Raw genomic sequence first — 14,954 nt, forward strand, 5'->3', positions numbered from 1 at the left:
GGACAGTTTGGTCAGCATCTCGAAGGAAACAAATTCTGGTCCTTGTGTTTCTAAACTTATTACAAGGTGTGGTGGGGAATGGGTTAAGGAATGCACAATAACCACTAATCAGTGTTTTCTTGTCTTTTAACAAACCACATTGGAACTTTATTGACTGGTTTAATTTTTTAATAACACATGGACAGAAAATTCCATGTTGCCATGCATTATGGATTTTACATTATAGCACATCCTCTCTCTCTCCCTCCCTCTCTCCCTCTCTCTTTCTCTTTCTCACCCTCTTGCTCCCTCTCTCTCCATCTCCCTATCTGTCCCTCGCTCTCCATCTCTCTCTCTCCCTCCCTTTCTCCCTCTCTCTTTCTCTTTCTCACCCTCTTGCTCCCTCTCTCTCCATCTCCCTATCTGTCCCTCGCTCTCCATCTCTCTTTCTCCCTCCCTCTCTTTTTCCTCTGTCTCTCTCTCTCCCCATCCCTATATCTCTCGCTCTCTCTCCCTCTCTTTCTCTCTCTGCCTTTCTCCTCCTCTGTCTCCCAGTCCCACTCTCTGTCCCTCTCTCTCCCCCACACCTTCCCTTCCTATGTCCCCTTTCCCACCCCACACGGCACAGCAACAGAAGCTGGCACTCCCAGGTTGGCTGCACTTTGTACAAACAGGCTGCCTAGGTGATCGTCTGAAAGGACAGAAGCAAACAGCACAAAACAGGAAGCAGACGACCAGGTTGTCTCTCGTGAGCGATGGAGTGTGGAAGGTAAACATTCATTCATCTCAATCACTGAATTTGGAGATGGCAGAGTTGTGGGGAGGGAGGGGCTTCTGTTGCTCAGGAACAGATTCTGTTGTCTGGGAATGAATGCTGTAGCTGCCCCACACACACACATTGCTGTGATAGAGAGAAGGAGAGTATCCGAGAGCGGGAGAAAGAGAGAGAATGAGGAGGAGGGAAAAGAGGGGAGGACTGTGATCTTCTGGAGTGGGGGAGAAAGGCGGGAATTAGAGGAAAGGGAGATTAAATGGAGTAGGAGAAAGAGAGTGGGAGAGAGAAGAGGAGGAAGTAGAGGAATGACAAAGTGGAAGAAAGATGGAATGAGAGAGTAATTAGGGAGAAGAGTAAGTGTGAGAGAGAGAGAGAGAGAGAGAGAGAAAGCACAAAAGGACTTTATACTTGTGACAATAAAAGCTTATTTTTATTATTATTATGTTGAATGATGATATTATAGAGTTGAAGAGAGATTAAGATGGAATATGGACCCCATTGGATTGTGTTAGAATTGATACGTCAACAGATTTATTATCATTTATTTATGATTGTGTGAATTGTATTGTGAATCATTCCCCGGTATCGTGTGTTGAAATGTATTCAGTTAAATTCCATTGAGATGTGGTTCCTGTTTACATTCCTGAAGGGAAGTGGAATTGCCCCCACTATCTGATCTGGGGGATATATCCCATGTATTCGGATCAAGGGTGTATTTGTCCAATAAAACCTGGGTAACACCCCATACACAGGCCTGTGGTATCCTCCCTATTTGTGGTCCTCGGCTCTATTCCCATGTGCTCCGTGGCATTCCCCACTGTCTGTTCATGAGGTATATTCCCCCGATCACTACCGCAGGGATAGTCCCTCAGCTTTGACACACTTGGAATCTCCCAAGGTATCTGGCACTGGGGTACATCCAGGGTGGGTTGGGGGCAAAATGTCATCATTCCACCAACGCTCACACCCCACGTACAATTGGAATGTAACCATGGGGAACATTCTCCCAATATCTTGTCCTGGCTGTGTTCCCCAAAATGCCATGCCAGGGTGATTTGTGGATTCTTGGAACTGGGCATTCTCCGCCCGCCCCCCAAAACAATGTTATTGTTCTGTGATGTATTTCCCCAGTGTCTGTACTTGGGGAATTTCCTCTCACATGGATTCCTCTCCCATCAATATCCAGTTCTGGTGACTCTTCCGATTATCAGGTAAATTCCCCCACTGCCTGTGCTGGGATTTTGTGTGATGTTTCCCTCGGCATAGGGCTGGGAATATTCCCCCGATATCCATCCCTTGGATTCTCCCAAATACTCTATTTGAAGGGAATTCCCTTGTACAAGGGATTGGTGATCTCCCCAATATTTTGTCCTGGAGTGTACTTTTCCGAGGGGAACCTGTGGTGCCGGTATTCCCATGTGTTTGCTGTCCTTCCCATTCTAATAGTGGAGATCGTGGATTTGGAAGGTGCTGTCGACGGTGGGAGATCAAGCGGGTTACTCTGGACTGAAAGCTAAAATGGAGAAACCAGATGAATACTGTGCTGCAAGAGCCGGTCAGAGGCTGGGAATTCTGCAACGGGTAAGTCACCTGCCGACTCCCCAGTGCCTTTCCACCAACTACAAGGCAGAAGTCAGGAGGGTGATGGAATACTCTCCACTTGCCTGGATGAGTGCAACAGCAACATTCCAGTAGCTTGAGGCCATCCAGGGAACAGCAACCTGATTGATTGGCACCCATCCAGCACTTTAAACAGTCACTCCCCTCCACCTCCGACGTACAGTGACAGCCGTGTGTACCATCTACAAGATGTACCACAGCAACTCACCAAGTCTCCGAACAGCACATTCCAAACCCGTCACCTCTGTCACCTGGAAGGACAAGGGCAGCAGACACATGGTGGGAAGACCAATTGCTGCAAGTTCCCCTGTAGATCGCTCACCATCCTGACTTGGGAGTAAACAGCAAGGCCATCACTGTCGCTGGGTCAGAATCCTGAAACTCCCTCCCAATACTGTGGGAGGACCGACACCACATGGACTGCGGCTGTTTAAGAAGGTGACTCCCCAAAGGGCCGTTAGGGATGGACAATAAATCCTGTCCTTCCCAGCAGCATCCCCAACCCAGGAATGAATCTAAAGAAAGTTGTGACTGGAATCTCAGCCAATGTCTGGTTCCGAGATATATTCCCTGGTAGCTATACAGGAGACCTTCCCTCCCACATGGGATGGTGAACTCCCCCTGCCTCCCAATATATTTTCCTGGGATGTATTTATTCAAAATTGCACTGTGGATGGATACATGACCAAGGAATCTCTCCCATATCTGGTCTTCTGATGTGTTCCTCCAGTGACTGGACTCAGGAAATTCCCTCTTGCAAGAGAATCCGCACTCTCCCCCGTATCCCCTCCCTCCACCCACCCCACCCTGGTCTCCACCCCCAACCCCCACTCCCTCCACCCCCAACCCCCACTCCCTCCACCCTCAACCCCCACTCCCTCCACCCCCAACCCCCTCCACCCCCGACCCCCACTCCCCCCACCCCCAACCCCCACTCCCTCCACCCCCGACCCCCACTACCTCCACCCCCAACCCCCCACTCCCTCCACCCCCAACCCCCACTCCCTCCACCCCCCACTCCCTTCACGCCCAACCCCCACTCTCTCCACCCCCGACCCCCACTCTCTCCACCCCCGACCCCCACTCCCTCCACCCCCGACCCCCACTCCCTCCACCCCCGACCCCCACTCCCTCCACCCCCGACTCCCACTCCCTCCACCCCGACCCCCACTCCCTCCACCCCCCAACCCCCTCCACTCCCAACCACCACTCCCTCCACCCCCACTCCCTCCACTCCCAACCCCCACCACCAACCCTCACCCCCAACCCCAACCCCCACTGCCCCCAACCCCAACCCCCACTGCCTCCACCCCCAACCCCCACTCCCTCCACCCCCGACCCCCACTCCCTCCACAGCCGACCCCCACTCCCTCCACCCCCAAACCCCACTCCCTCCACCCCCGACCCCCACTCCCTCCACCCACGACCCCCACTCCCTCCCCCACTCCCTCCACCCCCAACCCCCTCCACCCCCGACCCCCACTCTCTGCACCCCCGACCCCCACTCCCTCCACCCCCGACCCCCACTCCCTCCCGCCACTCCCTTCATCCCCGACCCCACTCCCACCTGTCACCACCCCCTCACCCACCTGACTCTCTCTCCCCTCCCTCACTCCCTCTCTCCCCTGTCTCCCTCCCTCCCTCCCTCCATCCCTCCCTCCCTCTCTCCCTGTCTCCCTCCCTCCCTCCCTCTCTTCGTCCCTCCTTCTCTTCGTCCCTCCCTCCCTCTCTTCTTCTCTTCGTCCCTCCCTCCCTCCCTCTCTTCGTCCCTCCCTCCCTCCCTCCCTTCCTCCCTCCCTCTCTTCGTCCCTCCCTCCCACCCTCCCTCGCTTCGTCCCTCCCTCCCACCCTCCCTCGCTTCGTCCCTCCCTCCCACCCTCCCTCGCTCGCTCCCTCCCTCGCTCCCCTGCACACAGACAGAGGTTACACTCGGCAGTTTGCACACCTTGTGCAAACTGTCTGCCTGGCAATGACTGCTCGGAGAGATGCAATAAACACAAAACAGGAAACAGAGGCCCGGGCCGTTATTTGAAGCTATGGAGTGTGAAAGTTATACTGAAGGCCGAGGGCCTTGGCACTCACTCACTGACACACAGGGAGAGAGAAAGGGAGAGAGAAAGAGCTGACCAGTACCGGGAGCTAACAGAAGTTTGTGCAGGGGAGAGGAGGCCAGTGACAGGGTAAGGGAGCGGTTTATTCCTCGCTCACTCTGGATTTGGAGATGGGTCAATTGTGGGTGTGGAAGGTGGGCCTTTGGTTGCTGAACTGGGAAACAATGCAGGAGCTGCCCGTCACACAATGAGAGATGGATGTCATGTAATTGGATGGAGTAGAGAGAGAGGGGGATAGAGATAGAGGAGGAAATGGAGTGGAGGAGTGTGCCATAAAGCAGGAAAGAGAAATGAAAAGGAAGGAGCGTAATGCAGATTGGGAGCGATAGCAGAAGAGAAAATAAAATGAAGAATGATATTGTAGAGTGGAAGAGAGAGAGAAGGAAACAGAGGGAAAACGGAGGTATAGATCTTGGATCGTATTGTAATTGATTGGTCAGTATATTGTGATAATTGATTGGTCAGTATCCTGTGATAATTGATTGGTCAGTATATTGTGATAATTGATTGGTCAGTATATTGTGATAATTAATTGGTCAGTATATTGTGATAATTGATTGGTCAGTATATTGTGATAATTGATTGGTCAGTATACTGTGATAATTGATTGGTCAGTATATTGTGATCTAATTGATTGGTCAGTACATTGTGATAATTGATTGGTCAGTATATTGTGATAATTGATTGGTCAGTATATTGTGTTCTAATTGATTGGTCAGTATATTGTGATAATTGATTGGTCAGTACATTGTGCTAATTGATTGGTCAGTATATTGTGATCTAATTGATTGGTCAGTATATTGTGATAATTGATTGGTCAGTATATTGTGATAATTGATTGGTCAGCATATTGTAACTGATTGTTCAGTATATTATGTTACGATTAATCAATCATTATTTTGTCCTATGATTTATTCACCAATATTATTGCATTACGATCCATGCACACCTATATTGAAATTTATCCAGGTAAATTCCATTGCCCCGCTCTGTAGGGATTCTCTGGAAAAACAAGATACTGCGGATGCTGGATATCTGAAATAAAAGCAGAAGGTTCTGGAAGAACTCAGCGGCCATTCCAAAGAGGAGCCATATTGGACTCGAAACAAGGGGCGCGATTCTCCGACCCCCCACCGGGTCGGAGAATCGCCGGAGGCTGGCGTGAATCCCCAGAGATTCGGCGGGGGCGGGAATCACGCAGCGCCGGTCGGCGTGGATTGAACCACCTTTCGAACGGTGGGACAAGGCGGCGCAGGCGGGCTCCGGGGTCCTGGGGGGGGCGCGGGGCGATCTGGCCCCGGGGGGTGCCCCCACGGTGGCCTGGCCCGCGATCGGGGCCCACCGATCCACAGGCGGGCCTGTGCTGTGGGGGCACTCTTTTCCTTCCGCCTTCGCCATGGTCTTCACTATGGCGGAGGCGGAAGAGACCCCCTCCGCTGCGCATGCGCGGGGATGCCGTGAGCTGCCGCTCCCGCGCATGCGTCGCATGGCAGAGTCATTTCCGCGCCAGCTGGCGGGGCGGAAATCAGTCCGGCGCGGGCCTAGCCCCTCCAGGTGAGGGCTCGGCCCCTCAAGATGCGGAGATTTCCGCACCTTTGGGGCGGCGCAATGCCGGACTGATTCGTGCCGTTTTTGGCGCCGGTAGGCGGACATCGCGCCGATTGCGGAGCATCCCGCCCATTATCTCTGTTTCTCTCTCCACAGATGCTGTGAGACGCGCTGAGCTTTTCACAGGACTTTCGGCATTTTATTTTTGAATTCCCTCGTGCATGAGCCTAGAAATTACCCCCAATATCTCATAGAATTTACAGTGCAGAAGGTGGCCATTCGGCCCATTGAGTCTGCACCGGCCCCACTTAAGTCCACACTTCTACCCTATCCCTGTAACCCAGTAAGCCCACCTGACCTTTTTGGTCACTAAGGGGCAATTTAGCATGGCCAATCCACCTAACCTGCACATCTTTGGACTGCGGGAGGAAACCGGAGCACCCGGAGGAAACCCACCCAGACACGGGAAGAACATGCAAACTCCACACCTGAGGCCGGATTTGAACCTGGGTCCCTGGAGCTGTGAGGCAGCAGTGCTAATCACTGTGCCACCGTGCCACCCAGAGCCCTGAGGTTTATGGGGATTCCCTCATAAATGAAGGTGGGAATCTTCCAGATATCCGATTCTGGTGCAGCTTCCCTCAATATGTATTCCTGGCATCTCAGTAGCTGGTGCTGAGGTATATTCACCCAATGACTGTGCTGGGTGTCACAGCCAGACACGGGACTGGGAATCTCCCGTAGTGAATAGTTCTGGAGTGAATTCCCCCAATGCTTGTCCGGAGTGAATTTCCCCTCACTGAGAACTGAGAAACTCCTCCAATTTTCCTCTGGTCCCTTCCTCTGCTGTATTTTGGTTCTGCAGTGTGTTCACCCGCTGTTTCTATTGGGGGAATTCCTTTATAGGACTGAGATGAGGAGAAATGTCTTCACCCAGAGAGTGGTCGGCCTGTGGAATTCACTCCCACAGAAAGCAGTTGAGGCCAAAACATTGTGGCGGTGATTCAGCCACCGCGGGTGAATCCGGCGAGAGCCCCAAATCAGGCTGCCCGCCAGGCGTCCGGCCAATAGCAAGTCACCCGACTCGCTCCACCCAGCGCGATATGGATCTTACCCTCGCTGGGCGTCCAGATCAGCATATTTAAATGAGCCGGACGCTGCTTTCACCCGGAGCCCGGGAGTCATCGCCGAGCCTGCGAGACCTCGACAGGACGGCGTTCAGCGCTGGGTTCCAGAAACGTGGACCAGATGTGACGGCACCTTGGATAGTCTGGCAGGCCGTGAGAGACCACACCAGCTGTGATACCCAGAAGACGACCGGACCCATCCATTAGAGGTAGTTGGAGACAGGCAGGGTGGTACCTTTGCATCACCCCCCGGCACACTGGCCGTTCCACCTGGGCACTCCTGCAGTGCCAAGGTGGCACCCTGTTAGTGTCAATCTGATACTGCAAGGGTGTCTAGGAAGCACTGCCAGGTTGGCGCTGCAAGTTTGCCAGGCTGGCAATGCCAAGGTACTCGGGTACCAGGTTGCCACTGTTGTCACTGGCACACTCCACCACCCCAGAGATGCTCACCGCGGTCAGGCACTTTAGTGAAGAGGCTCCTGAGACGCTATCTGGTGCACACGACACAAATGTAGCGGTGCATCAGGTGGAGGTAGGAACCCCCGAGGGGGTGGGCGGTCAGAGGGCGGCCCATCCCCAGGGACTAGCTGCAGTCCAGACAGGTCTAGCGCTTCTAGAAAGGGCGGTCCCATCAATGTTGGTGATGAAGGCGCAGAGCCGGGGTCTACATGAGGGGGTGTCAGTAACCATCCAGCGACTGTCGGTGCAGTGGGAGGAGTCCCACCACCTGCAGGAGCAGGAGGCACTGCTGACAATTCGTGCCTCCCAGCCCAACACCACATGGGTTGCGTCCGCGATGGAGGCCTTGGGCACAAATTTCCTCCAGTACCTGGCCCTTGGATATATCCACCCAATGACTATACCAGGGAGGGATATTCTGCTCCCAGGTCATGTGGTCTCGCTGAGAGTCAACGGGCTCTTTGCTGGGAGCCCGAATCTCCCACGGCAGGACCACCACAACGGGGCCAGGAAATCCTGGCCTCAGTGTCCCTCAGTTTTATCCATCCCTTCACACCACCGCTTATTTCATTTATCTTTTCATTTTTTATTGATCTGGTTTCAAACCAAAACATTTACATCAGTGAAAACACTTTAAAAAAAGCTGCAGGCAATAATCTGAACATTTGTTTTTACAATAGTTCCCACAAGACCCAGAGAACAAGCCCTTCCCTCCTTCCCATTTTCACACTCCCTCCTGACCCCAAATTCCCAATCCCCCAGTCCCGATCTCTCCTTCCCAACTCTCACCCCTCCCATCCCAATTCCCCATCCCAATCATCCCCAGTCCATTTGAACTTTTAACTCCCAGAATGAGTTGTTGCTGCGCAGTAGCCGAGTATTTTGCAGTGTCTGGCGGTAAGTTCCATTCCCAAACATCACGGGACATTTCTGGACAACTTAGCTCTTGTTTAAGTCTGAATGTGAGCTGTGAGCATCTGCTGGTCACTGCTGAACCTGTAATACAGACGTCAGAGTGAGAAATGTGTGTGAGCCTCAGTATATCAGGCAGGGTAACCCAAAAACACAGGTAGTCTGTCTGTCTGCTCGGAGGTGAACCTGAATTGACTCGGGCCTGTCCTTATTCTGGGAGATGGACCCTAAAGGACAGGGAATCTGACCTTATTCTGGGAGATGGACCCTAAATAACAAGGGTCTGTCCATATTCTGGGAGATTGACCCTAAAGGACAGGGGACTGTCCTTAATCTGGGAGATGGACACTAAAGAATAGGGGGTCTGTCCTCATTCTGGGAGAGGGACACTAAAGGAGAGATAGTCTGACCATATTCTGGGACATGGACATTAAAGTTCAGGGAAATTGACCTTAATCTGGGGGATGGACACTAAAGGACAGGGAATCTGACCTTATTCTGGGGGATATACACTAAAGGACAGGGAATCAGACCTTTTTCTGGGGGATATACACTAAAGGACAGGGAATCTGACGTTATTCTGGGACATGGATACTAACGCACAGGGAATCTGACATTCTGCGGGATGTAGAAGAAAGGATAGGGAATCTGACCTCCTTCTGGGGGATATACACTAAAAGACAGGGAATCTGACCTTCTTCTGGGGGGTGGAGACTAAAGGACAGGGAATCTGACCTTCTTCTGGGGGGTGGAGACTAAAGGACAGGGAATCTGACCTTATTCTGGGACATGGACACTAAAGGACAGGGAATCTGACCTTATTCTGGGACATGGACACTAAAGGCCTGGGAATCTGACCTTATTCTGGAGATGGACACTAAAGGACAGGGAATCTGACTTATTTTGGGGATGGACACTAAAGGACAGGGAATCTGACTTTTTTCTGGGGATGGACACTAAAGGACAGGGAATCTGACTTTTTTGGGGGGATGTACACTAAAGGACAGGGAATCTGACCTTATTATGGGACATGGACACTAAAGGACAGGGAATCTGACTTTTTTCTGGGGATGGACACTAAAGGACGGGGAATCTGACCTTTTTCTGGGGGTTGAACACTAAGGTACAAGGAATCTGACCTGATTATGGGACATGGACACTAAAGAACAGGTTCACGACGGCGCAGAACGGCCCCGGTCGCGACCGATTCAGGCCCTGACAATGGGCCAGTATCGGGGTCGCGTCATCTACCCGCGCGAGGCCTTGTCGCCCGCGTAAAAGCGGCGCCGATTAGATGACGCGGCCGGCGCCGCATAACGGACGTCATCCGCGCATGCGTGGTTGCCGTCCTGTCCACATCCGCCCCGCAAGAAGATGGGGGGCGGATCTTGCAGGGCGGTGGAAGGAAGGAGGTCCTCCTTCAAAGAGGATGGCCCGACGATCGGTGGGCTCCGATCGCGGGCCACCCCACATTTAAGGTACCCCCCGGTGCAGGATCCCCCCTCGCCCCCCCACAGGCCGCCCCCCCCCAGCGTTCACGCACCGCCCACGACTGTAGCGACCAGGTGTGGACGGCGCCGGTGGGAACCCGCCGTTTTGGCATGGCCGCTCGGCCCATCCGGGCCTCAGAATCGCGGGGGTGCCGGAGAATCACCATTTTGGGTGTGTCCGGCGATTCTCCGGCCTGCGGCCCGCGGAACTCGACCGGGCCGTTCCCGCCGCTTGGGAGAATCGCGGGAGGGCGTCGGACCGGCGTCTCCGGAAATTCTGGCGCCCCAGGCGATTCTCCCAACCGGCGTGGGAGTGGAGAATCGCGCCCAGGGAATCTGACCTTATTCTGGGAGATATACAGTAAAGGAGTGGGAATCTGACCTTATTCTGGAGGATATACACTAAAGGACAGGGAATCTGACCTTATTCTGGGGGACATATACTAAAGGTCAGGGAATCTGACTTTATTCTGGGACACGGACACTAAAGGTCAGGGAATCTGACCTTATTCTGTGACATGGACATTAATGGACAGGGAATCTGACCTCATTCTGGGAGATATACAGTAAAGGACAGGGAATCTGACCTTATTCGGTGGGATGGACACGAAAGGGCAGGGAATCTGACCTTATTCTGGGACATGGACACTAAAGAACAGGGAATCTGACCTCATTCTGGGAGATATACAGTAAAGGACAGGGAATCTGACCTTATTCTGTGGGATGGACACTAAAGGGCAGGGAATCTGACCTTTTTCTAGGGAATATACAGTAAAGGACAGGGAATCTGACCTTATTCTGTGGGATTGACACTAAAGGGCAGGGAATCTGACCTTATTCTGGGACATGGACACTAAAGAACAGGGGGCGTCATTCTCCGAAGTCTCCGGTACCGGAGATTGGGCGGGGGCGGGAATCGGGCCACGCCGGTTTGCGGGACCCCCCGTTCAATTCTCCGGCCCGGATGGGCCGAAGTCCCGCCCAGAAATTGCCTGTCCCACCGGCGTAAATCAAACCTGGTATTTACCGGCGGGACCAGGCGGCGTGGGCGGGCTCCGGGGTCCTGGGGGGGGCGCGGGGTGATCTGACCCCGGGGGGTGCCCCCACGGTGGCCTGGCCCGCGATCGGGGCCCACCGATCCGCGGGCGGGCCTGTGCCGTGGGGCACTCTTTCCCTTCCGCCTCCGCCACGGCCTCCACCATGGCGGAGGCGGAAGAGACTCTCCCCACTGCGCATGCGCGGGAAACTGACAGCAGCCGCTGACGCTCCCGCGCATGCGCCGCATTTCCGCGCCAGCTGGTGGGGCAACAAACGCCATTTCCGCCAGCTGGCGGGGCGGAAATCCCTCCGGCGTCGGCCTAGTCCCTCAATGTTGGGGCTCGGCCCCCAAAGATGCGGAGCATTCCGCACCTTTGGGCCGGCGCGATGCCCGTCTGATTGGCGCCGTCTTTGGCGCCAGACGGCGGACATCCCGCCGTTGGGGGAGAATTTCGCCCAGGGAATCTGACCTCATTCTGGGAGATATACAGTAAAGGACAGGGAATCTGACATTATTCTGTGGGATGGACACTAAAGGGCAGGGAATCTGACCTTTTTCTGGGGGATATACGCTAAAGACAGGAATCTGACCTTCTGGGGGGTGGAGACTAAAGGACAGGGAATCTGACCTTATTCTGGGACCTGACACGAAAGGACAGTGAATCTGCCCTCATTTACGGAATGGAGACTAAAGGACAGGGAATTAGACCTTATTCTGGGGGATATACACTAAAGGACAGAAAATCTAACCTGATTCTGGAGTATGGACAATAAAGGACAGGGAATCTGACCTTATTCTGGGTGTTATATTTTAAAGGACAGGATATCTGACCTTATTATGGGACATGGACACTAAAGGACAGGGAATCTGACCTTATTATGGGACATGGACACTAAAGGACAGGGAATCTGACTTTTTTCTGGGGATGGACACTAAAGGACGGGGAATCTGACCTTTTTCTGGGAGATGGACACTAAAGGACAGGGAATCTGACCTTCTGGGTGATGAACACGAACGCACAGGGAATCTGACACTATTCTGCGGGATGTAGACAAAAGGACAGGGAATCTGACCTTATTCTGGGAGATGGACACAAAAGGACAGGGAATATATCCTCTTTCTGGAGGATATACACCAAAGGTCAGGTAATCTGACTTTAATCTGGGAGATGGACACGAAAGGACAGGGAAACCGACCTTATTCTGGGAGATGGACACTAAAGGACAGGGAATCTGACCTTATTCTGGGACATGGACACTAAAGGACAGGGAATCTGACCTTATTCTGGGACATGGACACTAAAGGACAGGGAATCTGACCTTATTCTGGGACATGGACACTAAAGGAGAGGGAATCTGACCTTATTCTGGGACATGGACACTAAAGGACAGGGAATCTGGCCTTATTCTGGGACATGGACACGAAAGGACAGGGAAACCGACCTTATTCTGGGGGAATTACACTAAATGACAGGGAATCTGACATTATTCTGGGACATGCACACTAAAGGACAGGGTATCCGACCTTATTCTGGGAGATGGACACTAACAGACAGGGAATCTGACACTATTCTGGGACATTGACTCTAAAGGACAGGAATCTGACACTATTCTGGGGGATGAACACTAAAGGACACGTAATCTGACCTTTTTCTGGGACATGGACACTAAAGGACAGGGAATCTGACCTCATTCTGGGGGGTATCCACTAAAGGCCAGGGAATCTGACCTTCTTCTGGGTGATGAACACTAAAGGACAGGGAATCGGACCTTATTCTGGGGGATGGACACTAAATGACAGAGAATCTGTCGTTATTCTGGGACATGGACACGAACGCACAGGGAATCTGACATTATTCTGCGGGATGTAGACGAAAGGACAGGGAATCTGACCTTATACTGGGAGATGGACACAAAAGGACAGGGAATATATCCTCTTTCTGGAGGATATACACTAAAGGACAGGAAATCTGACCTTATTCTGGGGGATGGACACTAAAGGACAGGGAATCGGACATTATTCTGGGACATGGACACTAATGCACAGGGAATCTGACATTATTCTGCGGGAGGTAGAAGAAAGGATAGGGAATCTGGCCTTATTCTGGGAGATGGACACGAGAGGACATGGAATCTGACCTTATTCTGCAGGATGGACAGTAAAGGCATGGAATCTGACCTTCTGGGGGGTGGAGACTAGCGGTCAGGGAATCTGACCTTATTCTGGGACATGGACATTAAAGGACAGGGAATCTGACATTATTCTGGGACATGGACATTAAAGGACAGGGAATCTGACCTTATTTTGGGGATACACACTAAAGGACAGGGAATCTGACCTTATTCTGGGGGTACACACTAAAGGACAGGGAATCTGACCTCTTCTGTGGGATTAACACTAAAGGACAGGGAATCTGACCTTATTCTGGGGTATTTGCACTAAAAGACACAGAATCTGACCTTACACTGGGACATGGATATTAAAGGACAGCAAATCTGACCTTATTCTGGGTGATGGACACTAAAGGGAAGGGAATCCGACCGTATTCTGGGTCATGGACACGAAAGGACAGGAATCTGACGTTATTCTGGGACATAGACCCTGACGCAGAGGGAATCTGACATTATTGTGCGGGATGGAGACTAAAGGACAGGAATCTGAACTTTTTCTGGGAGATGGAGACTAAAGGACAGGGAATCTGACACTATTCTGGGGGATGAACACTAAAGGACAGGGAATCTGACACTATTCTGGGGGATGAACACTAAAGGACAGGGAATCTGACCTTATTCTAGGGGGATATAGACGAAAGGACAGGGAATATGACCTTATTCTGGGACATGGACATGAAAGGACAGGGAATCTGACCTTATTCTGGGGGATTTACATTAAAGGACAGGGAATCTGACCTTATTCTGGGGGATTTACATTAAAGGACAGGGAATCTGACCTGAATCTGGGGACATACACTAAAGGACAGGGAATCTGACCTTATTCTGGGACATAGACACTAAAGGCATGGAATCTGACCTTTTTGTGTGGGATATAAACTAAAAGACAGGGGGCGTCATTTTCCGACCCCCCGCCGGGTCGGAGAATGGCTGTTGGCCGCCGTGAATCCCGCCCCCGCCGAAGTCTCCGGTACCGGAGATTGGGCGGGGGCGGGAATCGGGCCGCGCCGGTTTGCGGGACCGCCCGCTCAATTCTCCGGCCCGGATGGGTCGAAGTCCCGCCCAGAAATTGCCTGTCCCGCCGGCGTAAATTAAACCTGGTATTTACCGGCGGGACCAGGTGGCATGGGCGGGCTCCGGGGTCCTGGGGGGGCGCGGGGCGATCTGACCCCGGGGGGTGCCCCCACGGTGGCCTGGCCCGCGATCGGGGCCCACCGATCCGCGGGCGGGCCTGTGCCGTGGGGGCACTCTTTCCCTTCCACCTCCGCCACGGCCTCCACCATGGCGGAGGCGGAAGAGACTCTCCCCACTGCTCATGCGCGGGAAACTGTCGGCCGCCGTTGACGCTCCCGCGCATGCGCCGGGAAACTGTCAGCGGCCGCTGAGGCTCCCGCGCATGCGCCGCATTTCCGCGCCAGCTGGCGGGGCAACAAACGCCATTTCCGCCAGCTGGCGGGGCGGAAATCCCTCCGGAGCCGTCCTAGCCCCTCAATGTTGGGGCTCTGCCCCCAAAGATGCGGAGCATTCCGCACCTTTGGGCCGGCGCGATGCCCGTCTGATTGGCGCCGTTTTTGGCGCCAGTCGGCGGACATCGCGCCGTTGGGGGAGAATTTCGCACAGGGAATCAGACATTATTCTGGGAAATTGACACCAAAGGACAGGGAATCTGACCTTATTCTGGGACATGGACACTAAAGGACAGGGAATCTGACCTTATTCTGGG

The 14,954-nt window shown here is 53.2% G+C and overlaps 1 protein-coding gene and 1 long non-coding RNA gene across 2 annotated transcripts in view; one reads left to right on the forward strand and one right to left on the reverse strand.

Annotated features, from left to right (window-relative positions):
* The first annotated feature begins 323 nt into the window (after window positions 1-323).
* Window positions 324-14,954, forward strand: part of LOC140419726 (uncharacterized) — an 80,480-nt gene continuing 65,849 nt past the window's right edge. The window contains exons 1-2 of the long non-coding RNA XR_011946000.1: window positions 324-748; window positions 2,201-2,335. This is a non-coding gene — a long non-coding RNA (uncharacterized lncRNA). The remainder of the gene's footprint in view (window positions 749-2,200; window positions 2,336-14,954) is intronic.
* The window catches only part of LOC140419724 (uncharacterized), a 92,499-nt gene continuing 85,966 nt past the window's right edge, over window positions 8,422-14,954 (reverse strand). The window contains exon 11 of the mRNA XM_072503662.1: window positions 8,422-8,615. Within this exon, the coding sequence (XP_072359763.1) occupies window positions 8,604-8,615 (12 nt within the window). The 3' untranslated portion in view covers window positions 8,422-8,603. The remainder of the gene's footprint in view (window positions 8,616-14,954) is intronic.

The sequence above is a fragment of the Scyliorhinus torazame genome, chromosome 5 (assembly GCF_047496885.1).
Source record: "Scyliorhinus torazame isolate Kashiwa2021f chromosome 5, sScyTor2.1, whole genome shotgun sequence".
Classification (NCBI taxonomy): Eukaryota; Metazoa; Chordata; class Chondrichthyes; order Carcharhiniformes; family Scyliorhinidae; genus Scyliorhinus; species Scyliorhinus torazame.